The 26,320-nt window shown below is 32.9% G+C and overlaps 1 protein-coding gene across 1 annotated transcript in view; it reads right to left on the bottom strand.

Annotated features, from left to right (window-relative positions):
• Positions 1 to 26,320, bottom strand: part of mettl24 (methyltransferase like 24) — a 169,795-nt gene that overhangs the window by 40,822 nt on the left and 102,653 nt on the right. The window contains exon 2 of the mRNA XM_030129322.1: positions 15,682 to 15,780. Within this exon, the coding sequence (XP_029985182.1) occupies positions 15,682 to 15,780 (99 nt within the window). The remainder of the gene's footprint in view (positions 1 to 15,681; positions 15,781 to 26,320) is intronic.

Genomic DNA, 26,320 nt, shown 5'->3' with positions numbered 1-26,320 from the left:
ATTTTCATGTAATTTTACTTTTTTACACCAAAAAACAAAGAGAAAATCTGGGCTTGTCATTATGTATAGTTTATTATAATAATAATATTTTACTGGTTCTCACCCACTTGAAATCTAATTGGACTGTATGTGTCTGTATGTGGAACCTGAAATAAAATAATTTTGACACCGTTGATTGTTAATATCTTCAGTGTAATTTTTGCATTTCACAAATTCATCCTGCAGGCCGGATTGGACCCTTTGGCGGGCCAGATTTGGCCCCCGGGCCGCATGTTTGACACCTGTGATATAGATGTTCATAAAAGCTTAGATTAAAGTTGAGGGTTTTTGTATCAGAATCAGAGAAAACTGAAGAAAAAGTGACTTTTTCCGCAAATATATCAGTAATATTAAACAGTTTAGATCAGTAGATGCTTTCAGTTGATGGTGGATGTTTGGGTTTTTATGAGTTAAATCACATAAAATCAGCTAAACTTTCAATCTATCTTGTATAAAACAGACAGAATAACGTGAATAGAACATAATGTCTGGAAAATTGACAGGCAGACAACAGATGTATGTGTCAGTACATGTTAATAATAAAGGCAGATTGTGAGCATACTAAAATACATTCACTGTAATGGACTGGTTCAGTTCAGCCAATAGAGGGAGTTAATATACAGTCATGTGACCTTTTTCACCCATAAAGACCCAGGGCTAGTTTTGTGTCAATTCCCAAATTAATTTTTCTCTATTTTTACCCTTTGTTAAGTTATTTATCACCATTTATTCTGACATTATCCTCTGTATTTTGCATTTTTTCAGTGTAAATCATGTATTTTCTTACATTTAATTCAGTGTTCATGTAGATGTTCATAAAAAAACTCAGATTAAAGTTGATGGTTATTACATCAGAAACAGAGAAAACTGAAGAAAAAGGGACTTTTTGTAGTCAAATCTATCATTAACTGAACATAAACCCAGTATCTTCATCCACTGTTGCTGATCCAACTCCATGGGTTTTACTGGTGAATCAGTGTTTACATTTTATATTCATTTTATTGCATTTTTGAAAATCAGGTATTTTTCTATATTTATTTACAGATCATATATTTTAATCATCATGCTGAAATCGAATTTAAGGGTTATCATGCCAAAGCAAAGAAAACAGAAAAAACTGACTTTTTCAGTAAAATCTCTCTACTCTCTACTGGTGAATCAATGTTGTAGAAGATGATGCTGTTTCCATGGTAACTACGGAGCCTTTAAACGTCCAAATGGGTCATATCTGATGAAGATGAAAAGATGAAAAACTGTATTTTACACCAATTATTTACATGGATTGATAGGATTAGTGCAGTGGTTCTCAAACTTTTTACAGTGGAGTACCCGTTGAAATATATAAATATATATATATATATATATATATATATATATATATATATACACACACACACACACGCACATATGTGTATATGTGTGTGTGTGTATATATATATATATATATATATATATATATATATATATACATACATATATACACACACACACATACATACATGTATATACGTATACATACATATATATATACATATACATATATATGTACACATACATATACATATTTTTTGTTTACAAAACTTTGTAAACAAACAACATATTTAATGTTAATATCTTAAAAATAACAAATCTTTATAAGCAAATTTTGTGTAAAATATCAACTGAAAAGTCTCCTCTTTAATAAATGAAATGGTCACGAATGAATAAATGAACCTTTCATCAACAAAAAATAATTACTTCGTGACGCAAATAAACTCATCTCAAATAATATAAAATAGAAATGTTCTTAAAATGTTACCAAAGCTTAAACAAGATGATTAACAATAAAACTATTATATGAATGTATTTATTGTATTTTATATTTCAACATTAATTGTCATTATTTATTTTGTATTTGGTGCATGATGACTTTTTTTTTTTTATGTATTTTTCCCAAAAAATTTCAAGTACCCCCTGGGCTTCTTCCAAGTACCCCATGGCGGTACGCGTACCCCACTTTGGGAACCCCTGAATTAGTGGATCAACAGGTATTAAACAGTTTATATCAGTAGATGTTTTTGGTTGATAGTGGATGTTTGGCTCTTTATGGGTTAAATATCTTTTCTGATAATGAAAATGCAGCATTGTAATAATAACACAAGCATGTGTAAATGTAAATACAGAAAAAAATTCAAGGTAACTGATGTGGTGATTCTTCTATTCAACCTCCATGTGCAGTGGAGTGTACAGTGCATTGAACAACCGCTCAGGTATTTACTTTCCAACTGTGTGCTGTCGTGGATAATGAACCTCCAGTGTTACAGCAGCTTTAGTCTAGTTGGTGTTCTGAATGTTTGTATAATTTATTGTACCTGTATAAACTGTGTAGACATGCACAGAAAACACATGTATACATGTTCGTGCATTGTTTTTCAGCGGTACATCTGCAGTTTTACAAGTGGCTGAGCTTTAAAACTGGAGCTGCTGCTGCTCAAGTGTTTGCGTTCTGGTTTCCTTAAGTCCCATCTGCTGCACAAATTCACTGTTCAGAGAATGAAACAACATTTGCTCATACGTGATGATATAAAGCAGAGCAACAATTATAGCGACACACAGTATGAAGTCACATTTACGGTTCAATTTAAAATGAGATTTGATCATTTTAATTATTTCTATGTGGCCGCTTCTAAGAAACTGGGTTAATTTTGGTACCATAGTCACTTTTTAGACCCAATTATAAAAGAGAAATTTGACATATTTCCCCCCGGGATGTACCTAATGATGACCTCACATAAATGCAAAAAAAATTACACTCTTGCTCTGAGTCATCTCAAAATTAATGAATTTTTAATCAAATATTGGGGCCAAAATTGGGACATGAAAAGCTACCTAGGTGTCAGTGCATTTGATCTGAAAACATGGCTGTAAATGGTTTTATATAGCGCTATAAATAAAGACACTGTGTTAAATTTGAGGATCTTAGTGGTTTTTCTAATCCAGACATGCAGGTTTTTCATGAATCTCAGTCTCATTCCAGGTTTTGTGTGTAACCCATCGTGTCCACTCACGTTACATGCGGAACCTGCCCATATAAACACAAATAAATCGTGAGTGATTTTGCAACAGCGGTCATTTTTGTCAAACGCTCTGCCTTAGATAATTAGTTTGATTCCCAAAATGTAGCTGCGAGAGAATAAAGATATTCGAAAAAATAGTAGCGCGAAACTTTGGTGTCCTTCTTACCTTGTTACATGTGGATTTTTGTATAACAAAAAATATATTAAAAAAAAATGAAAATGTTTTTTATCTGAAAAATAGTTTCTCTTTTATCTCAGTAAGTATTTTTAGAATAGACCCAAAGTGCTTCTAAACTTACTTCGTATCATTAGTCTACATCTGGTTTGAATTTTTAGCATAGAAGCACCCATACACTGCAAAAATTCAAATCTTACCCAGTGTATTTTTGTCATTTCTAATCAAAATATCTCATCACACTTAAAATAAGACAGAATCACCTAAAGAGGAACTTTTCAGTGAGATATAAGAATTAATTTTTAGACAATAGATCTGGCAAATGTTATTTCAAGAAATCTTACCAAGAGCATTTTCACTTGTTCCATTGGCAGATTTTTTTTTTTTTTTTTTTTAACTTAATTCAAGATTTTTTGCTTAGTTTAAGCAAAAAAAAAAAATCTGCCAATGGAACGTGAGAATTATCTTGGTAAATTTTCTTCAAATTAGATTTTCCAGATCTATTGTCTAAAAATCAGTTCTTATATCTCACTGAAAAGTTACTCTGTAGGTGATTATGTCTTATTTTAATTGTGATGAGATATTTTGACCAGAAATGAGAAAAATACACTTGGTATGATTTTGATTTTTTCCAGTGTAACCCATCGTGTCCACTCACGTTACATGCAGAACCTGCCCATTTAAACACAAATAAATCGTGAGTGATTTTGCAACAGCGGTCATTTTTGTCAAACGCTCTGCCTTAGATAATTAGTTAGATTCCCAAAATGTAGCTGCGAGAGAATAAAAAGATCTTCCAAAAAATAGTAGCGCGAAACTTTGGTGTCCTTCTTACCTTGTTACATGTGGATTTTTGTATAACAAAAAATATATTTAAAAAAAATGAAAATGTTTTTTATCTGAAAAATAGTTTCTCTTTTATCTCAGTAAGTATTTTTAGAAAAGACCCAAAGTGCTTCCAAACTTACTTCGTATCATTAGTCTACATCTGGTTTGAATTTTTAGCATAGAAGCACCCATACACTGCAAAAATTCAAATCTTACCCAGTGTATTTTTGTCATTTCTAATCAAAATATCTCATCACACTTAAAATAAGACAGAATCACCTAAAGAGGAACTTTTCAGTGAGATATAAGAATTAATTTTTTTGACAATAGACCTGGAAAATGTTATTTCAAGAAATCTTACCAAGAAATTTTCACTTGTTCCATTGGCAGATTTTTTTTTTTTTTGCTTAATTCAAGATTTTTTTTGCTTCACCTCCTCAGACCCAGCTATGGGTTTTCTTTCCTGTGGACACGAGTTTCACAACTTTATACAAAAAAGAAAGAAAAGAAAACTGTCCACCACAAAGGACATTCCATAAATTTTTAAAAACTGCATCTGAAAAAACTGTTGCATCATAATGTTTCCAATATAGGCACGTATTTAAGAAAAAAACAAAAAAAGCTTGTACTTTGCTGACATTTCCTGGGTCTTAGAAGGTTAATTCAAGTTTTTTTTTTTTTTTTTTTTGCTTAATTCAAGATTTATTTATTTATTTATTTCAGCTTAATTCAAGTTGTTGGGTTTTTTTTTTTGCTTGATTCTAGATTTTTTTTTTTTTTTGCCAATTCAAGATTATTATTTTTTGCCTAATTCAAGATTTTTTGTTGCTTAATTCAAGATTTTTTGCTTTATTCAAGATTTTTTTTGGTGTGTATTTCAAGGTTTTTTTTTTTACTTAATTCAAGATGTTTTTTTGCTTAATTCAAGATTTTTTATGCTTAATAATGTAGTTATAGCGTAGGGTTTGGCATAGAAATGACTGGGGTGCTTCTTTGGACTCGCTGCAAAAAATAAACATAATGTGCTGTACTGCAAAAATTCTAATCTTACCAAGTGAAAAAACTGTTGCATCATGATGTTTCCAATATAGGCACTTATTTAAGAAAAAAACAAAAAAAAAGCATATACTTTGCTGACATTTCCTGGGTCTTAGGAGGTTAATTCAAGTTTTTTTTTTTTTTTTTTTTGCTTAATTCAAGATTGATTGATTGATTGATTGATTGATTGATTGATTGATTTCAGCTTAATTCAAGTTGTTTTTTTTTTTGTTTTTGCTTGATTCTAGATTTTTTTTTTTGCTTTATTCAAGATTTTTTTGCTTAATTCAAGTTTTTTTTTTTCCTAATTCAAGATTTTTTTTTTTTTTTTTTTTTTGCTTATTTCAAGATTTAATTTTTTTTTTTTTTTTTTTTTTTTTTTTTTTTTTTTGCCAATTCAAGATTTTTTTGGTTTTTTTTTTTTGCCTAATTCAAGATTTTTTGTTGCTTAATTCAAGATTTTTTGTTGCTTAATTCAAGATTTTTTGCTTCATTCACGATTTTTTTTGTGTGTATTTCAAGGTTTTTTACTTAATTCAAAATTTTTTGGCATAAAAATGACTGGGGTGCTTCTTTGGACTTGCTGCAAAAAATTAACATAGTGTGCTGTACTGCAAAAATTCAAATCTTACCAAGTAAAAAAAACTGTTGCATCATGATGTTTCCAATATAGGCACTTATTTAAGAAAAAAACAAAAAAAAAGCTTATACTTTGCTGACATTTCCTGGGTCTTAGGAGGTTAATTCAAGTTTTTTTTTTTTTTTTTTTGCTTAATTCAAGATTGATTGATTGATTTCAGCTTAATTCAAGTTGTTTTTGTTTTTTTTTTGCTTGATTCTAGCTTTTTTTTTTTTTTTTGCTTTATTCAAGATTTTTTTGCTTAATTCAAGTTTTTTTTTTTTCCTAATTTAAGATTTTTTTTTTTTTTTTTTGCTTATTTCAAGATTTAATTTTTTTTTTTTTGCCAATTCAAGATTTTTTTTTTTTTTTTTTGCCTAATTCAAGATTTTTTGTTGCTTAATTCAAGATTTTTTGCTTTATTCACGATTTTTTTTGTGTGTATTTCAAGGTTTTTTTTACTTAATTCAAAATTTTTTTTTGCTTAATTCAAGATTTTTTTTGCTTAATAATGTAGTTACAGGAAGAACAGAAGAACAGACAAGAACTCATGTTGAGAAACGGCCGTAGTTTCTCTTTTATCCCAGTAAATACTTATTCTTAAAATAGACTCAAAGTGCTTCCGAACTTGCTTTATGACATTAGTCTACATCTGGTTTGAATTTTTAGCCCCTCATGTCCTGTTTCATATACATTCTCAGAGCGGCGCTGCTTTCTATTGGTGCATTTTTTATTTTATTTTATTTATTTTTTTTTTTTTGAGAGTCTGTCAGACGTCATAGTTCTCCTCATTGTTTCCTTGCTGTGGCGCTGAGAATAAATCCATCCATCTAATCAGAGTGTTCGGTGACAGGTCGGGTGAGACCAGCTGACTCAAGTGCAGTGTCACAAATTACAGTGAACAAAAGTCACCCTGTGTGCCTTTGTAATACAGAGCATAATAATTGTATTGTACATGTGAGCGGTGCAATAATCTATTTAAATGAAATTGGAAAATGCTCCATTATGCTCATTTTTGTTAATGTGTTCCAGCTGACAGCATTCATCAGCGCACAATGCACAGTGTGCAGTCGAATGCAAAATCACTGATTATTTTGCCACTTTATGTCTGTAGACGTCTCTGTGGCGTTTGACTGGCGACTGTAGGACCATTCATATAATAGACTGAAAGTTGTCAGTGAATACGCAACAAATTCGTAGTTGTTTGGATAATCAGACACATCATGTTGTTTTGATAAACCCACTGTACACTGTAAAAAATATACCCTGCTAGAAATAAACCTAATATTCCTAAATCTGGTCCAAGGTTATTATCGTTAACGAAAACTAACGAAATGACGAAAACTGGAATTGTAAAAACATTTTCGTTAAGTGAAATAAATAAAAACTATGTCTAAAAGAAAAAAAAACGATAACTAACTGAAACTGTATTGTGTGTTTACAAAACTAACTAAAACGTATGAAAATTCTGGGTAAAATTCCCTTCGTTTTTGTCTTTGTCAATGTCGGATTGATATAAAATCGGTTTATTTCCCTCAAGCAATTTTAGCTAGCAGACAAAAGCTAAAACATTAGTTCCACCTGATACATGTTCTAACCCAGTGTTTCTCAAACTGGGGGGCGCGAAGGCTTTCCAGGGGGGGCATGGGATCATTCCTAGGTGTTTCGTTTTTTTTCTTCAGGTTAGAACATGTATCAGGTGGAACTAATGTTTTAGCGTTGGAGCACCCTGGACTCATTTTAGGGACGTACAACAAACAAATCTACTGCCATGGTGATTTGTCACTAGACTAGACCAAGAGTTTAAGTTTGGAGAATGGACAAGGATTGGACTGGAAAAGAAACATGTGCAATGTTTCTGGTTTTGCACAGTTTGTACAGATTGCACTTTAATGTTCTGAGATGTGCAATGGAAACAGGCTCATTACAGCCACTGATATTGTTAAAATGTTCATCTTTGTTACCAAAATTTGTTTGTTGTTCTACAAAAAAAATTACCTTATTGTCATAGTTGTAAGATAATTACACATTTCCTATTTTTAATTGGAAAAATCATGTCTCAGGGAGCAGTTTTGTTGAGGTCATTTATATTGTTCATTCAAAAATCGAAGTTATTTTTAATTTGCACAACAAATTATTCAAGGAAAAGCAAAAAATATTCTAACGATATTGATGTTTCTTTCAATAAAAGTAATAATTGCACCACAGGTACAATGCTGTTGGGGTTGAGGGGGGCTTGGAGATATTTCATGGTCCAAAGGGGGGCCCGACAGAAAAAGTTTGAGAACCACTGTTCTAACCTGAAGAAAAAAAACAAAACACCTAGGAGTGATCCCACGCCCCCCCTGGAAAGCCTTCGCGCCCCCCCCCCAGGGGGGCCTGCCCCACAGTTTGAGAAACACTGGTATACAGCTTCTGTATGATGATGTCAGCACAAGGTATTGAAATTATTTCAATCCGGATCTGATTCTGGATTTGGTGCGACTTTGAAAATTTTTCCCATTATAACAGATAGGAAGTGGATTGATCCAATAAATCAGTATCAATGATATCAAGTTAGAATTTGAATTTTTTACAGATCGGATTGGAATATGACCATCACCACCAACATGGGCTATTTCTGTAATAGAATAAATACACAGAACTGGGTGAGAATAAATGGCATCTGGATACATTTCCCAAAACTTTTAATTTGGCCGGTAATCTACAGGGCCATTGGTCCTACTTTTTTGTTTTTTTTGTCATGTTTTAAGGCTGTAAATAACAATAAATGGTTAAATAGAAGTTGCTGTCATTTCTTCAGATTCTTAAATTGCGACGTTGTGCAGGTGGTTTCAGCTGAAAATAAGTAAAACAATCCGGTCCTTTGCTTGGACAATTTGCAAAATATTGCCATACCTTGTTACTAGGAAAAATCCGGCTTGATATTAGCTGGAAAATCTTATTAAGAAAAAGTTAGATTTTTTTTTTTTTTTTAAATAAGAATTTTTTATTGCTCCCCTGTGTGAGTATTTTTTGTTTGTTGTTTGTTTTTCTTTACATATATAGAAGTTATATACATGATGTAAAATGCTGATAAGATAATGCTGCTTGAAAAAAAAAAGATAATTTCAAAAAAACCCCGAATATTTTTCTCGTGTAAAAATTGCTTGGCAAGCTTTTTTCTAAATATATGAAAAATAAAGATAAATGTTCTAGAAATAAGGCTCCCCCCCCCCCACACCTTTTTAGAAGTCATTTTTTACAGTGTAGAGGAAAAATTCTGCTGTATGTGTGCGAGTGGTGGTGAATGCATGCAGGCAGGAGACACTGACTGCTATTGATTGGACAGTTGTGTCGCAGTTGTGTCGCAGGCCATCCCTCTGAGTAACAGCTCCACCAGGCACTGTGTCACTCAGCATTATGGCGGAGAATGCAGCAAACCCCCCCACCCCCCCACTTCCTCCACCCTCGCCTGTCACTGTCTGTGACGGACACTTCCCTTCAACAGCTTTTCCACAAACGCACACAAACACACACACTCATACAACGACTGTCTGTCTGTTCTCGACTCTTCCTTTCACGTGCACATGCAAACACACACACACACACACACACGCACACACACATTAAGGAGCTAATTCATTAGGAGTTGAACGTCTGCTTTGTGAAAGATATTGAAAGGGTTCTCATGGAGTACACAGTGTTACAGCTCTATTGGATGAAGAACGTGATCAGTTACTGAGTTATTCCTGAGCCAGTTTTACTACGATAAAAAATCCAGTGGCTAAAAAAATAATGGAGGATTGGGTAGAGGAGTGGTTCTAGTAGTAGTAGTTTATTTGGTTATTAATTAATTTACACTGGAAAAAATCTCAATCTTACCAAGTGTATTTTTCTCATTTCTAGTCCAAACATCTCATCACACTTAAAATAAGACAGAATCACCTAATGAGTAACTTTTCAGTGAGATGTAAGAACCTATTTTTAGACGATAGATCTGGAAAATCTTATTTCAAGAAATCTTACCAGGATCATTTTCACTTGTTCCACTGGCAGATTTTTTTTTTTTTTTTGCTTGAATTAAGCAAAAAATCTTGAATTAAGCAAAAAACAAAACAAAACCTTGAATTAAGCAAATAAATCTTGAATTAATCAAAAAAAAAAAATTTTTTTTGAATTAAGCAAAAAAAATCTTGAATTAAGCAAAGAAAATCTTGAATTAAGCAAATAAATCTTGAATTAAGCAAAGAAAATCTTGAATTAAGCAAATAAATCTTGAATTAAGCAAAGAAAATCTTGAATTAAGCAAAAAAAATCTTGGATTAAGTAAAGAAAATCTTGAATCAAGCAAAAAAAAATCTTGGATTAAGCAAAGAAAATCTTGAATTAAGCAAAAAAAATCTTGAATTAAGCAAAAAAAATCTTGGATTAAGAAAAGAGAATCTTGAATTAAGCAAAAAAATAAATAAATCTCGAATTAAGCAAAAAAAAATCGAACTTGAATTGAGCAAATAAATCATGAATTAAGCAAAAAAAAAAAAATCTTGAATTAAGCAAAAAAAAATAAATCTTGAATTAAGCAAAAAAAAATCTTGAATCAAGCAAAACTATCTTGAATTAAGCAAAAAAAAAAAAAAAAAATATATATATATATATTGAATTAAGCAAAAAAAAAACTTGAATTAAGCAAAAAATAAAAATAAAAAATCAATAAGTGAAAATTATTTCAGCAAGATTTCTTGAGGTAAGATTTTCCAGATCTATTGTGTAAAAATCAGCTCTTATATCTCACTGAAAAGTTCCTCTTTAGGTGTTTGTCTTATTTTAAGTGTGATGAGATATTTGGACTAGAAATGAGAAAAACACACTTGGTAAGATCTGGATTTTTTGCAGTGTAAACAACAAACAAAAATAACATCCATATTTTCACATTCAATGTGACTGATAGTTCTCAAACTTTTTACAGTGGAGTACCTCCTGAAGTATCCCTTTTTTATCCTAGTACCCCCAACTCTCCCTTCAGCATTTTTGATTGAAAGGAAATTTAGCAAAATTTGTCCCTGTACCAAAGGTGTCTGTTTCTATTTTCAAAACTTTGTAAACAAACAACATATATTTAACATTAATATCTTAAAAATAACAAATCTTTGTAAGCAAATTTTGTGCAAAATATAAAATGAAAAGCGCCCTCTTTCGTTGCTAAGAAAAATACATTAAATGGTTATAAATGAATAAATGACCCTTTTATCAACAACAAAATAATGATAGAATTACTCAAACAAAGTCATCTCAAATAATATAATGTAGAAATGTTCTTAAAATGTTACCAAAGTGTAAACAATAATAATATAAAAAATAAGAATATTGAAGGGAGTGTCAATTTTATTATTTTCAAGTATTAAACGGTAATATATTAAAAATAACACATTTTTTAAAAACAATTTATGTGCAAAATATAAACAGAAAAGGAAAGAAAAGAAAAAAAACCCACTACAGTATGTGTTTGCAGTATATTCACAGCAGAGATAAGGGTGAAGCGTTCTTGGCTTTCTCACCCCTGTGATATTCTTCAAATTATGATGCTGAACATCTTAATCGATTTGTAGTAATTTAATACTGACAAAACAAAACAAACAAACCACAGCATCCCATTGATTAAGTATGAACTGTGGAGCTGTGACTTCCATCTGTATGGTAATCGATAACATAATGAATTATGCGTGTGCTGTGGGCCAAAACAAATACTGTCTGTCTGAGGGGAATGTGAACAAGCCCAGTTCTGGTTGACGGTTCTGACGTACATAACAAAGAGCTGACACAATAATGCACTCACTGATCTGTGGAACAGCACTGCAAAAAAAGACCTGTGCAAAACCAAGAAAATTCAACTGATTATTGGGTTAAAATGTCTTCTTTCATGTAGATTATCTGCCAGTCAAGTTTTATTCAAATCCGAAAATATTATCTAAGGATTATAGAACGGTAAAAATTCAGATTTGAAGCAGAATATACAGGGTGGATCAAAAAAACTATACATTTTGAAAAATTACCCCCAGTTCTGCAAAAAAAAAAAAAAAAAAAAAAAAAAATTGAATTAAGCAATAAATCTTGAATTAAGCAAAAAAATAAAAAAAAAACAAAACAAAAACTTTAAATAAGACAAAAAAAAAAAACTTGAATTAAGCAAATAAATCTTGAATTAAGCAAAAAAAAAAAAAACTTGAATTAAGCAAATAAAACCTTGAATTAAGCAAAAAAACAAAAAAAACAAACTTGAATTAAGCAAAACAAAAACCTTGAATTAAGCAAATAAATCTTGAATAAAGAAAAAAAATCTTGAAGTAAGCAAAAAAAAAACAAAAAAACCCAAAAACCCAACAACCTTAAATCAAGCAAATAAATCCTGAAATAAGCGGGGGAAAAAAATAAATCTTGAATTAAGCAAAAAAAACAAAAAAAACTTGAATCAAGCAAAAAAATCTTGAATTAAGCAAAACAAAAACCTTGAATTAAGCAAATAAATCTTGAATTAAGAAAAAAAAATCTTGAATTATGCAAAAAAACAAAAAAAACAACAACAACCTTGAATCAAGCAAATAAATCCTGAATTTAGCAAAAAAAAAAAAAAAAAAAATCTTGAATTACGCAAAAAAAACAACAACCTTGAACCAAGCAAATAAATCCTGAATTAACAAAAAAAAAATCTTGAATTAAAAGCAAACAAACCTTGAATTAAGCAAAAAAAACAAACAAACAAACTTGAACCATGTTAATAAATCCTGAATTAACCAAAAAAAATCTTGAATTAAAAACAAACAAACCTTGAATTAAGAAAAAAAAAAAAAAAAAAAAAACTTGAACCAAGCAAATAAATCCTGAATTAAGCAAAAAAAAAAAAAAAAAAAAAAAAAAAATACAAAAATCTTGAATTAAACAACAACAAAAAAAAATATCTTCAATTAAGCAAAAAAAAATAAAAATAAATCTTCAATTAAGCAAAAAAAAAAAAAAAAAAAATCAAGTGAAAATTATCTTGGTAAGATTTCTTGATATAATATTTTCCAGATCTGTTGTCTAAAAATCAGTTCTTATTTCTCACTGAAAAGTTCCTCTTGAGGTGATTATGTCTTATTTTAAGTGTGATGAGATATTTGGACTAGAAACATGAAAAATACACTTGGTAAGATTTAGATTTTTGCAGTGCAGCACATTATGTTTATTTTTTGCAGTGAAACACCCCAGTCCTTTCTATCCCAAACCCTACACTGTAACTACATAATTATGCAGAATGTAGAAGGACCATCACAAAACCCCCATCATGAGGGCTGTCTCCTTTAGAGAACGTCCTGCTTTTATGTAAAAGATAAGTTTCCATGTCTTATGAAGTTCTGTTACATAAGAACAAATTATGCTAAAAGCCAACAATCAAAGGATGCTGGTTCACATTTGGACTAAATGGTTTAATTTTCATATCTGCTCAACACATCTTGCACAGAAGTCGATAGAGTATTCGGAACACTTAGGACTGTCTGACAAAAGCTGCGACAAAAGAAACACACTGGCTGCGTCTGAGGCTTTACAACCACAGTTTGACATTTAATAAAATATGCTTAGTCACTCCCTGGCTGAGTTTGGAAAGGTTGATACTAGTCTGTGTTTTATGTACTGGGCTCGGGCTGAAGCTGGGAAGTGATTAACGTTCAAAAAAAAAAAAACAAAAAAAAAAAAACAGGGGCAAAGGAATCTGGTCCAAAGTTGTAAAACTCCTGTGGCACTTTTAAATATCTCAACGTCATGGTTCATGACTGTAAGTCTTTGTACTTAGTTGGATAAGAATTTGCACTGGGAAAGAGAGTTGTATTTTCCACCAGTACAGAGGATTAGTTTGGTTTAACTTCAGAAGAGTCTGGAAACATTGTGTTAACCCTTAAAGACCCAAACATCCACCTTTAACCCAAACCATCTACTGAACTAAACTGTTCAATACCTGCTGATCCACTAATCCTATCAATAGAGGGTAATAATAATAATAATAATAATAAACTTTATTTGTATAGCACCTTTCATACAGAAATTGTAGCCCAAAGTGCTTCACATTGATTGAAAAAATACACTATTAAAATACATTAAGATTTGATTATACATCAAGAGAAAATGAAATTTGAGAGAAATACAATAAAATACAAATAAAAATAAAAGTAGCACACATTAAAATGTTTGAGAATTTTTGAAGTGCAAGAAATAAGATGAAATAAGATGATGCACATACACTATATTGCCAAAAGTATTCACTCACCTGCCTTGACTCGCATATGAATTTCAGGTCCATCCCATTCCTAGTCTATGGGGTTCAATCTGACGTGGGTCCACCCTTTGCAGCTATAACAGCTTCAACTCTTCTGGGAAGGCTGTCCACAAGGTTTAGGAGTGTGTTCATGGGAATTTTGGACCATTCTTCCAGAAGCGCATTTGTGAGGTCACACACTGATGTTGGACAGAAGGCCTGGCTCTCAGTCTGCGCTCTAACTCATCCAAAGGTGTTCTATGGGGTTGAGGTCAGGACTGTGTGCAGGCCAGTCCAGTTCATCCACACCAGACTCTGTCATCCATGTCTTTATGGACCTTGCTTTGTGCACTGGTGCACAGTCATGTTGGAAGAGGAAGGGGCCAGCTCCAAACTGTTCCCACAAAGTTGGGAGCATGGAATTGTCCAAAATGTCTTGGTCTGCTGAAGCATTCCCAGTTCCTTTCACTGGAACTAAGGGGCCAAGCCCAGCTCCTGAAAAACAACCCCACACCATAATCCCCCCTCCACCAAACTTTACACTTGGCACAATGCGGTCCCACAAGTATCGTTCTCCTGGAGACCGCCAAACCCAGACCCGTCCATCAGATTGCCAGATGGAGAAGCGTGATTGGTCACTCCAGAGAAGGCGCCTCCACTGCTCTAGAGTCCAGTGGCGGCGTGCTTTACACCACTGCATCCACCGCTTTGCATTGCACTTGGTGATGTATGGCTTGGGTGCAGCTGCTCGGCCATGGAAACCCATTCCATGAAGCTCTCTGCGCACTGTTCTGGAGCTAATCTTAAGGCCACATGAAGTTTGGAGGTCTGTAGCTACTGACTCTGCAGAAAGTTGGCGACCTCTTCACACTATGCGCTCGTTCCCAAACACTTTCACTTTCTTATAATACAGCTGACAGTTGACTGTGAAATATTTAGTAGCCAGGAAATTTCACGACTGGATTTGTTCCACAGGTGGCATCCTATCACAGTTCCACGCTGGAATTCACTGAGCTCCTGAGAGCGACCCATTCTGTCACAAATGTTTGTAAAAGCAGTCTGCATGCCTAGGTGCTGGATTTTCTACACCTGTGGCCATGGAAGTGATTGGAACACCTGATTCTGATTATTTGGACGGGTGAGCCAGTACTTTTGGCAATATAGTGTATATTATTATGGACGGAGGCAGAAAAGCCAGGAGTAGTTTACTGCCCAAAATGAGAATTTTATTTCCCTTGGTCAGGATATCTATCTATCTATCTATCTATCTATCTATCTATCTATCTATCTATCTATCTATCTATCTATCTATCTATCTATCTATCTATCTATCTATCTATCTATCTATCTATCTATCTATCTATCTATCTGTCTGTCTGTCTGTCTGTCTGTCTGTCTGTCTGTCTGTCTGTCTATTTTTTTTAATGTTGAAAATTAAGGTCAATGAAGTTACCATATTTGGTTCTTTACCCACATAAAAAATAATCCAAGAAGTATGTAGAAAAAATACAAGAAAAACACATGAAAGGTGAAATGAACATGTATTTTAGAACATTAGACCACTGCCACTGTCTTGTAATGTATGTGGAAATGACCAAAAATAGCCACTTGTTCGATAAAGGGTTCAGAGTTAGTAGCTGCTCAAGTAGTGATTACTCACTTGTGGTGTTGTGATGTATTTGAGGAACCTTCTGGCTTCATCCTCCAGAGAATGACTGTGGCTGGCCCAGGGCTCCAGGTCTATGTGCCACCGAGGAGCCTATGGAACAAACAGGCATACCTGATCATTAAAGAGTAATAATTGATCATTAACTAACATCAAAGTAGGCCACTCAAAAAATAATTCAGTGCAAGGACGACGACAAAGGGAGCTTTATTCTTTCAGGTGCTCTAACCCACTTGTGCGTCGTCACTGATGGAACTGGGTCACAGTGTGCTCACTGGAGGATTTTCTTTCCCCACCTGAACACTGGTGACAAATAAACTACAAAAGTTCACATTCATTGTTATTTTAGTACAACGGAACTGCTATTTGTCCTTATGCAGCTACAGAAAACAGTCTGTGGGAGAAAATCCAGCTGTGTTTAAAGAGGAAAAAGGAGAGCTGAGGCTTCACCGTCAGCTGGCAGATGCACTGTACTGCTGCTGCTGTGTGAATGCATGCCTATAAGCTGCCAGAAGTCCGCTCCATAGCCCGGTCCATTTCAACAGGAATGTGTCTGTTTATGATTAGAAAGGCCTCGAGATGGAGAGCCGATCAGGAAGAGAAGGCTGGACAGAGCTGTTGTGATCTATTTGTTGTATCTTGGGTCAAACATCACGGCCAAGTGTTGAGTTGGCCTTACGTAAGTCGACCTGGATGACACCGACATACAGCACTTTCATGTCCATGTGTCTAAACCGGTATTTTATGTGTATTACAGTTATTACACTGCAAAAAAGGATTTCTGAGAAACTGAAAAAAGCCTTAATAATAATAATAATAATAATAATAATAATAATAATAATAATAATAATAATAATAATAATAATTTTTAATATATATAGTTGCACTTTTATATAGAATTATTTTAATACTGATGTGTTTGGTGTGCTTGTTGAATGTATTTATGAGTGGGAAGAGTGTAGTTTGAATGTTATTTGGGGTTTTTTATGTGGAGGGCATGTGCAATTTCATTGTATTCACTATGCAATGACAAGAAAGCTTCTATTCTATTCTGTTCTATTCTATTCTATTCTATAATAATAATAATAATAATAATAATAATAATGATAACAATAAATTTCATTTTTAACCCTCTGGTATCCCGTCTACCAAGGCCCTTACTAAACACCAAGTGTGCCTTTTTGGCACACTTATTGAATAATGTAAAAAAAAAATTCATACAGTTTGTTTTTAATTCTTTTACACTTTTTTTCTATTTCATCAACTTGAGCTGTAAATAAAAATACCAAATACTCAATAATTGTCACATTTTTTAACCCTTTAAATGCCGTGTTTGTAATGTAAACAAACCATTTTTTTGGATACAAAAAACACTAAAAAATATATTTTTTTCAATATACTACATAAAAAGTGGATTACATATAAAACTTAGTGATTTAAATCCATTCAACTTCAACTTTTTCGCACTTTCAACTATGTCTACAAATGAGTAGAATATACTGAACATTTTATAGTAACATCATAAAACTGAAATCATTTAAGTGCATTGTAATTAAAGCATTTTAGTAAATACAAATTCCGGGCTTACTGTGTAGAACCTCGGTGTGGGCGGGGTTTGTTGTGCCTGGCTCTACTTGTATCCAAATGGATTTGCACAGGTACATGTTGGCTTAGACCAGATCTAATTTGGCTTTAGGGGGTTGTAATTAGATCATGTCTGTTTAGGAAAATAACATCATGTTGCCTTTCAGTCATGTATTTCCATGCCTGTTCTCCTCTTTTGTATTCAGTGTTGTTGTTCTTTGCACTAATTTCAGGCTGTCCGTACGAACAAAAGATGTTTTGTGTGAGTTGCCGTGCGAGTGGAATTAGTCGTCTTTGATAAAAGGTCAAATCTTGTATTTTAATTTCTGCAACAAATGACTGCATTTACTTAGTCTCGTGCACCTACACACACACACACACGGTGTATAATTTGCCTCACGTCTGTTCAGTGAATTAATGATCTCTGTGAATCTAATGCATTATCTGTGACAGGCCTGTGTGTTCTTTCCTCCTCCACTGATCCTGGACCTGCCAACCCTCAGAATCAGCTGTCCCTTTAACGGCTGCAGAGCTGGAGCCACGCAGCACCGTTCGTTGTTTGGCATTCAGCCTTTAATCGATTTGCGGCGTGTCAAAACATTTCAATGCTTGCCGTGCTTCGACTCTTTCCCTTTTTTCTCACCGATGTGTCATCTCTGTTTCTCACTATTTCTCTTTCTCCTTTTGTTACTGCCTTGTTCTCTCTCTCTTGCCCTCTCTCTCTTCTTCATTGATGCCTGATGAACTTAATTACCCTCTAGGACACGTCTGATGATACAGGGTGGGGAAGCAAAATTTACAATATTTTGAGGCAGGGATTGAAAGACAGTGTATGACCAATTAGTTTATTGAAAGTCATGAGAATTTATTTGCCACAAGAAAATGGACATAATAGAAAATGTTTTTATTCTGTGTGTCCTCCTTCTTTCTCAATAACTGCCTTCACATGCTTCCTGAAACTTGCACAAGTGTTCCTCAGATATTCGGGTGACAACTTCTCCCATTCTTCTTTAATAGTATCTTCCAGACTTTCTCGTAATAGTTTTGCTCATAGTCATTCTCTTCTTTCCATTATAAACAGTCTTTATGGATACTCCAACTATTTGTGAAATCTCCTTTGGTGTGACGAGTGCATTCAGCAAATCACACACTCTTTGACGTTTGCTTTCCTGATTACTCATATGGGCAAAAGTTTCTGAAAAGGTATGGATAATAGTGTTAGGTATGATTATGACATCAATATATGTTTGGTTTCAAAACAATTGACGTAGTGCCTGCTGAGAAAAAACAATTAAATGTTCATTGTAAATTTTGCTTCCACACCCTGTATCTATACGTGTTTGTGGTTTTTGTTTGTTTTTTAGTTTGTTTTTGTTTGTATCTGAGATTGCTGATACTGGTATGATAATTACCTCCACCATGAGGTATTGTTATCACTTTGCTTTGTTTGTTTTTTTGTTTTTTTGTTTGTTAGTAACTTTAGGGGAAAACTATTCTAACCATCTTTACCAAATCTTCCCCACAGATAGGCCTAGGCCCTGGGACCAACCCATTAAATTTTGGGCCAAGTAGGCCAAAGTTCAAGGTCACAGCAAGGTCACAAAATCTACAATTTTCCTATCTGTCATCACTGAGCACGTTTCGAAAATTCATAAAAAATTCAAAACGACTCCGATTAGCCTCCAATTTGATCCACCAGTAGCTTATAACAATATCTTGTATCTGGCACAAAATTGTCCACATCCACCGTGGAATGTGGACTCTGTGGACATGTCAATGTCCAATGCAATAGTCGATCCACACATGCACACCATTCAGGGTGCTTGGCAGAGGTTTGCGTTCTCTGAACACTTGTTTGTAAATGGGTATTATTATATTCGTGTATATAGGAATAATCACACACTCTGACGTTTGCTTTCCTGATTACTCATATGGGCAAAAGTTTGTGAAAAGGTATGGATAATAGTGTTAGGTATGATTATGACATCAATATATGTTTGGTTTCAAAACAATTGACGTAGTGCCTGCTGAGAAAAAACAACTAAATGTTCATTGTAAATTTTGCTTCCCCACCCTGTAGATACTGCCTGTTCTTGACTCACTCTGTAGGTTTTATTTGCTGTAGTTTGATCCAGACACAAACATCAAACATCTGTGGAATAAAGATGAACACTAGTCGCTTTTCTGTTGACCCTCAAATTGCGCGACTATAACTTGCGCAGTAAAAAATTCCCCTATTTGAAAAACATCAATTTCGCCATTTTTCGATTAAAAGTTTTTTCACTTGCAAGAGGTAGTTTTTTGGGCGTAGCGCAACTGATATATTACGCAAAACTGCAATGGAAAGAGCTTTTTCTGCAACTAGTCACGTGATTCAAAAAAAAAAAAAAAAAATAGAAGTTGACAGATGTTACAACAAGAGAAGAAGAGTTTTAAAAGAAACATGATGTGGTATGTGTGGGCACACCAGGAACCATTTTTTAAAAATTTAGTATGAGATAGAGAGGTAATATATAATAATAATGAATATATCTGTAAATCAACATGATATTTACATTTGTTGCCAGGTTTATGAAATGACTTATCGTGTCATCTTGCGATAATAAATAAACAAATCATCGCATTTGTGATTTAATGGAAAAACCGACATTACGCACTTTTGGGACCCAGCATTCCTGGGGGGCGCATACAGCGTTGGATTGGGGCTGGAGAGTTACATGAATAATGAAGCGTCTTCAGTGTGCACCGTTCCGACAATCACAAACCGCTAACCCCCTTCCTTGACAATCACGGATCACTACCCCCCCACACCCCCCCCCACCACACACACACACACACACCCTGACAATCACAGACTGCCAACCCCCACCCCCGGCAATTACGAACCCATACCTCCCACCACCCTCCCCCAACAATCATGGACTGTTAAACCACTCCACCCACCACCACCAACAATCACAGACCGCTACCCCCTCTTCCCACCCTGACAATCATGGACTGCCACCACCCACCCCCGACAATCATGGACCGCTAACCCACCCCACCACCAACAATCACAGATCGCTACCTCCCACCCCTATAATCATGAACTGCAACCCCACCCCACCCCCGACAATCATGGACCACTAACACCCCAACTAACACACACACACACACACCTGACAATCACGGACCGGCACCCCTATTTGACAATCACAGATCACTACCCCCCCACACCACCAGCGATCATGGACCGCTACCCCCACCTTCCCACCCTGACAATCACTGATCACTACCCCCCCCCCCCCCCCCACACACACACACACACATGATCATGAACCGCTACTCCCCCCACCTCCAACAATCATGGACAGCTACCCCACCACCACCACCACCCTCAACAATCATAGACCGCTCGTTTAATTATATGAATGATAATTAATGGGCAGATATTGAAAGTTAAGTTCATCCTGAAAACAAAGGTGCAAAAAATTGGAAAAAAACAAATTTTCTGGCACTTTTATTGCACTGTAAACATGAAAACACCTAGGTGGCCTGTTTTATTGGCAGTCTTAAAAGGGTTAATGGCTTGTTTGTTTGTTGGTTTGATTGGTTTGATTCAGACTTTGATGTTCTTTCCAGAAACATTGACATTCAGATCACAGAGCAGGAAATTCTCTGCAATCTGACAAACAATCCTTGAAAAAACAGGATGAAAACAGAAATACTGATTCCAATCAACACTGCAGCGGTAACACCAGGGTAATTTTATAGACATAGAAATGTTGGATGTTGCCCTGGGAGGCAGTTCTTTACAAATATGTAATATGTTCCATCTACGTCTGTTCATCCCAGGGACATGTCCGGGCTCTGTGTCTCTGTACTGCCCTTTTTTTTTTTTTTTTTTTTTTTCATCTCTTTACCGAATCCTCCCTGCGACGCTCGACTGTCAGGCTCCATACATCAGGTGGGTACAGTTTGGGTTGGGGCTGCAGATCGGAGGGGCAGATATCTGGGACAATGGGCTCACTGGGAGGCTGCAGTAGAAATGTGGTTGAATAGGAACACAGTGGGGATAGGTGGACAAGGAAGGGTTAACCCCCTGAAGACTGTTCTGGCAAATTTACCTCAATATTCCACTGCTTAACACTCTTTGAGAATGTGTATCGTTAGCCTGATAGCATAAAAGTCCAAATTTTTTCAGGTCATAGCCAACGATGGACAGTGAAGCAGCTGTGTTATGAGAGTAAAGTAACGCAGATATCACAATTTGGCTAAAAATACGAGGCTAACGAGATGCTACTTGGTTATTTTTGATGGCTGATGTTCATGGATCAATTTCGACGGCCTGTTTCTATAAAGACGTCACTAATTTCATGACATTCAACTGATTTTTGTATCATTTTTGTTTTGTTTCAATTGCGTCAATAAAATAACCCACATAGCTGAGACTGGAAAATTTGTTTAACCCATAAAGACCCAGTTTTACTTTTCTGGCAGTTCCCAAATTAATTATTCTCTATATTTAAACTTTTTTTAAATGATTTATCACCATTTCTTATAATATTGTCTTCTGAATTTAACACTTTTCACTGTAAATCATGTATTTTCCTGTATTTAATTTAGATGTTCATGAAAACTCACAGTAAATTCAAAGGTTATTACATCACAAAAGAGAAAACTGAAGAAAAAGTGACTTTTTTTGATTAAAAATCTATCATTAATTAAATGTAAACAAATGTGTCCAACCACTGTCATTGATCCAACTCCATGAGTTTTACTGGTGAATCAATGTTGTAGAAGATGACGGTGTTTCCATGGTAACTATGGAGCCTCTGAACGTCCAAATGGGTCATATCTGATGACCATGAAAAGACGATTAATGAATCAACTGGTATTAAACATTTTATATCAGTAGATGCTTTTGGGTCTTCATGGGTTAATTGCAACTAGCATGTTGACCCATGAGGACCACCAGGTTCTAGATGTGGTGGTTTTTATGCTGTTGTAAAGTAAAGTAAAGTAAAGTAAATTTTATTTATAGAGCACTTTTCACAGACAGAGTCACAAAGTGCTTTATCAATTCAAATCAGAATCAAATTAAGTTTACAGAGACCCAACAGAATCCTTCAGAATCCTTCCTTGTTGTGTATTCGTGCATGCTGTATCTCATTTGTCCAGCAGTCACCGCCAAAGCGTTCTGGCCATAGCAACATTTTTCAAGGATATTGTTTTCCAAAATTACTAATATCTCCCAAAATATTGGTCCTATCAATTTGCGGTTTTCGCTAGTCTGTTCCTTGACCAAAAATACATATTTAAGACAAACTGCAGTAGTCAGCTCTTTCCAGATTTTGCATCAATCCCCGGACACACACATGCACACACAGAGGCCACTTGGCTTTTATAATATAGATTATGCCAATTTTGCCTAATGTCGCTAATTTGCATCATAGCTATTGTACAGTTGTGGAAAAAATTATTAGACCACCCTTGTTTTCTTCAGTTTCTTGTTCATTTTAATGTCTGGTACATTTGTTTGGACAAAAATAATGGAAACAACAAAAATAGCTCATAATAGTTTAATTTCAGAGCTGATATCTATCCATTTTCCATGTTTTCTTGATAATAAACAAAATCACTTCAGTTCTTCCATCAATATCTACTGCCAAAAACAGTGCTTTTAGGCATTCCATGTTTTCTTTTCTGTCTGTTTTAGTCACATGATACACACAGGAGTTAGGACTGGATTGCATAACTCTTATTTTTGATGACTTTTGATGGTCTAATCATTTTTTCCGTGACTGTATACGCCACTTAGCATCTCTTTGACAGCAACAACTAATATTAACCCTTTCATGCATACTGGTCACTCCAGTGGACAGCTATTCTACACCTTTTCTCATCTATATTCATGGATTTTGTTGTTTTCGTTGTTTTTTTGTTTTTTTTCCACACATATCTTTATTAAAGTTTTAAGACACTACATATCTTTTCTCACATGAATTGGTAACATTATGTAGATCTCTTCTGAGCATAAACCCTCAGAATCACAAGCCCTCCCCATAGTTTTCACACAATTTATCAGTAAATACATGTTTCTGTGCGTCAAAAATTAAACGTGTGGTGTCCAGCTGAGTGGACATTTTTGCAATTTCATAAAAAATACCATAGGTCCATAACAAATTTTTTTTCATTATTAATTTTTTTAATGTATTTTTTTAAAATTTTTTTTAAATTGTTTTCATTTATTTATTTAAATTATTTTTCAGAAGAAAATTTTCAATCACATTGTTTTTTTCATGCCTGAAGAAGAATAAAAACACTCAGGAATAAATTTTTGATTAAGGTTCTCGTAATTCGTGCATGAAAGGGTTAAATAAATAAGTTTAGGATGTATTTTTAAAATTTTTAAAATTATTTTTATTTTATTTTATTTTTCAGAAGAAAATTTTCAATCGCATTGTTTTTTTCATGCCTGAAGAAGAATAAAAACACTCAGGAAAAAAAAAAAAAATTGATTAAGGTTCTCATAATTCGTGCATGAAAGGGTTGAATAAATAAGTTTAGGATGTGTTTTTAAAAATATTTTTATTTTACTTTATTTTATTTTATTTATTTTTGAGAAGAAAATTTTCAATCGCATTGTTTTTTTCATGCCTGAAGAAGAATAAAAACACTCAGGAAAAAATTTTAACTAAGGTTCTCATAATTCATGCATGAAAGGGTTAAATAGATAAGTTTAGGATGTATTTTTTTTATTTTTTAAATTATTTTTATTTTATTCTTTTTAATTTATTTTTCAGAAGAAAATTTTCAATCACATTGTTTTTTTCATGCCTGAAGAAGAATAAAAACACTCAGGAATAAATTTTTGATTAAGGTTCTCGTAATTCGTGCATGAAAGGGTTAAATAAATAAGTTTAGGATGTATTTTTAAAATTTTTAAAATTATTTTTATTTTATTTTATTTTTCAGAAGAAAATTTTCAATCGCATTGTTTTTTTCATGCCTGAAGAAGAATAAAAACACTCAGGAAAAAAAAAAAAATTGATTAAGGTTCTCATAATTCGTGCATGAAAGGGTTAAATAAATAAGTTTAGGATGTTTTTTTTTTTTTTTTTATTTTTTAAATTATTTTTATTTTATTTTATTTGTTTTTCAGTAGAAAATTTTCAGTCGCATTGTTTTTTTCATGCCTGAAGAAGAATAAAAACACAGAGGAAAAAATTTTGATTAAGGTTCTCATAATTTGTGCATGAAAGGGTTAAATAAATAAGTTTAGGATGTTTTTTTTTTTTTTTTTAATTTTTAAATTATTTTTATTTTATTTTATTTGTTTTTCAGTAGAAAATTTTCAGTCGCATTGTTTTTTTCATGCCTGAAGAAGAATAAAAACACTCAGGAAAAAAAAAAAAAATTGATTAAGGTTCTCATAATTCGTGCATGAAAGGGTTAAATAAATAAGTTTAGGATGTATTTTTAAAATTTTTTAAATTATTTTTATTTTATTTTATTTTTCAGAAGAAAATTTTCAATCGCATTGTTTTTTTCATGCCTGAAGAAGAATAAAAACACTCAGGAAAAAAAAAAAATTTGATTAAGGTTCTCATAATTCGTGCATGAAAGGGTTAAATAAATAAGTTTAGGATGTATTTTTAAAATTTTTAAAATTATTTTTATTTTATTTTATTTTTCAGAAGAAAATTTTCAATCGCATTGTTTTTTTCATGCCTGAAGAAGAATAAAAACACAGAGGAAAAAATTTTGATTAAGGTTCTCATAATTTGTGCATGAAAGGGTTAAATAAATAAGTTTAGGATGTTTTTTTTTTTTTTTTTAATTTTTAAATTATTTTATTTTATTTTATTTGTTTTTCAGTAGAAAATTTTCAGTCGCATTGTTTTTTTCATGCCTGAAGAAGAATAAAAACACTCAGGAAAAAAAAAAAATTGATTAAGGTTCTCATAATTCGTGCATGAAAGGGTTAAATAAATAAGTTTAGGATGTTTTTTTTTTTTTTTAATTTTTTTAATTATTTTTATTTTATTTTATTTGTTTTTCAGTAGAAAATTTTCAGTCGCATTGTTTTTTTCATGCCTGAAGAAGAATAAAAACACAGAGGAAAAAATTTTGATTAAGGTTCTCATAATTTGTGCATGAAAGGGTTAAATAAATAAGTTTAGGATGTTTTTTTTTTTTTTTTAATTTTTAAATTATTTTTATTTTATTTTATTTGTTTTTCAGTAGAAAATTTTCAGTCGCATTGTTTTTTTCATGCCTGAAGAAGAATAAAAACACTCAGGAAAAAAAAAAAAATTGATTAAGGTTCTCATAATTCGTGCATGAAAGGGTTAAATAAATAAGTTTAGGATGTATTTTTAAAATTTTTTGAATTATTTTTATTTTATTTTATTTTTCAGAAGAAAATTTTCAATCGCATTGTTTTTTTCATGCCTGAAGAAGAATAAAAACACTCAGGAAAAAAAAAAAAATTGATTAAGGTTCTCATAATTCGTGCATGAAAGGGTTAAATAAATAAGTTTAGGATGTATTTTTAAAATTTTTAAAATTATTTTTATTTTATTTTATTTTTCAGAAGAAAATTTTCAATCGCATTGTTTTTTTCATGCCTGAAGAAGAATAAAAACACTCAGGAAAAAAAATTTGATTAAGGTTCTCATAATTTGTGCATGAAAGGGTTAAATAAATAACTTTAGGATGTTTTTTTTTTTTTTTTTTAATTTTTAAATTATTTTTATTTTATTTTATTTGTTTTTCAGTAGAAAATTTTCAGTCGCATTGTTTTTTTCATGCCTGAAGAAGAATAAAAACACAGAGGAAAAAATTTTGATTAAGGTTCTCATAATTCGTGCATGAAAGGGTTAAATAAATAAGTTTAGGAGGTAAGGGGGTAAGAGTGGGTAGATGGCACAAAAAAATGTAAATATTTGCAGGTTTTTTGCCAAGGAAGGAATGTGCATCCAAGGATTTTTAGTTCAAACAACAATATCTGAAGATTGTGAGGCTGACTTATGAAATTCAAGCTTTCAATCTGACACTGTTTTGC

This window comes from Sphaeramia orbicularis, chromosome 24, assembly GCF_902148855.1.
Source record: "Sphaeramia orbicularis chromosome 24, fSphaOr1.1, whole genome shotgun sequence".
NCBI classification, from domain to species: Eukaryota; Metazoa; Chordata; class Actinopteri; order Kurtiformes; family Apogonidae; genus Sphaeramia; species Sphaeramia orbicularis.
This window is presented reverse-complemented; position numbering and strand designations above follow the sequence as displayed.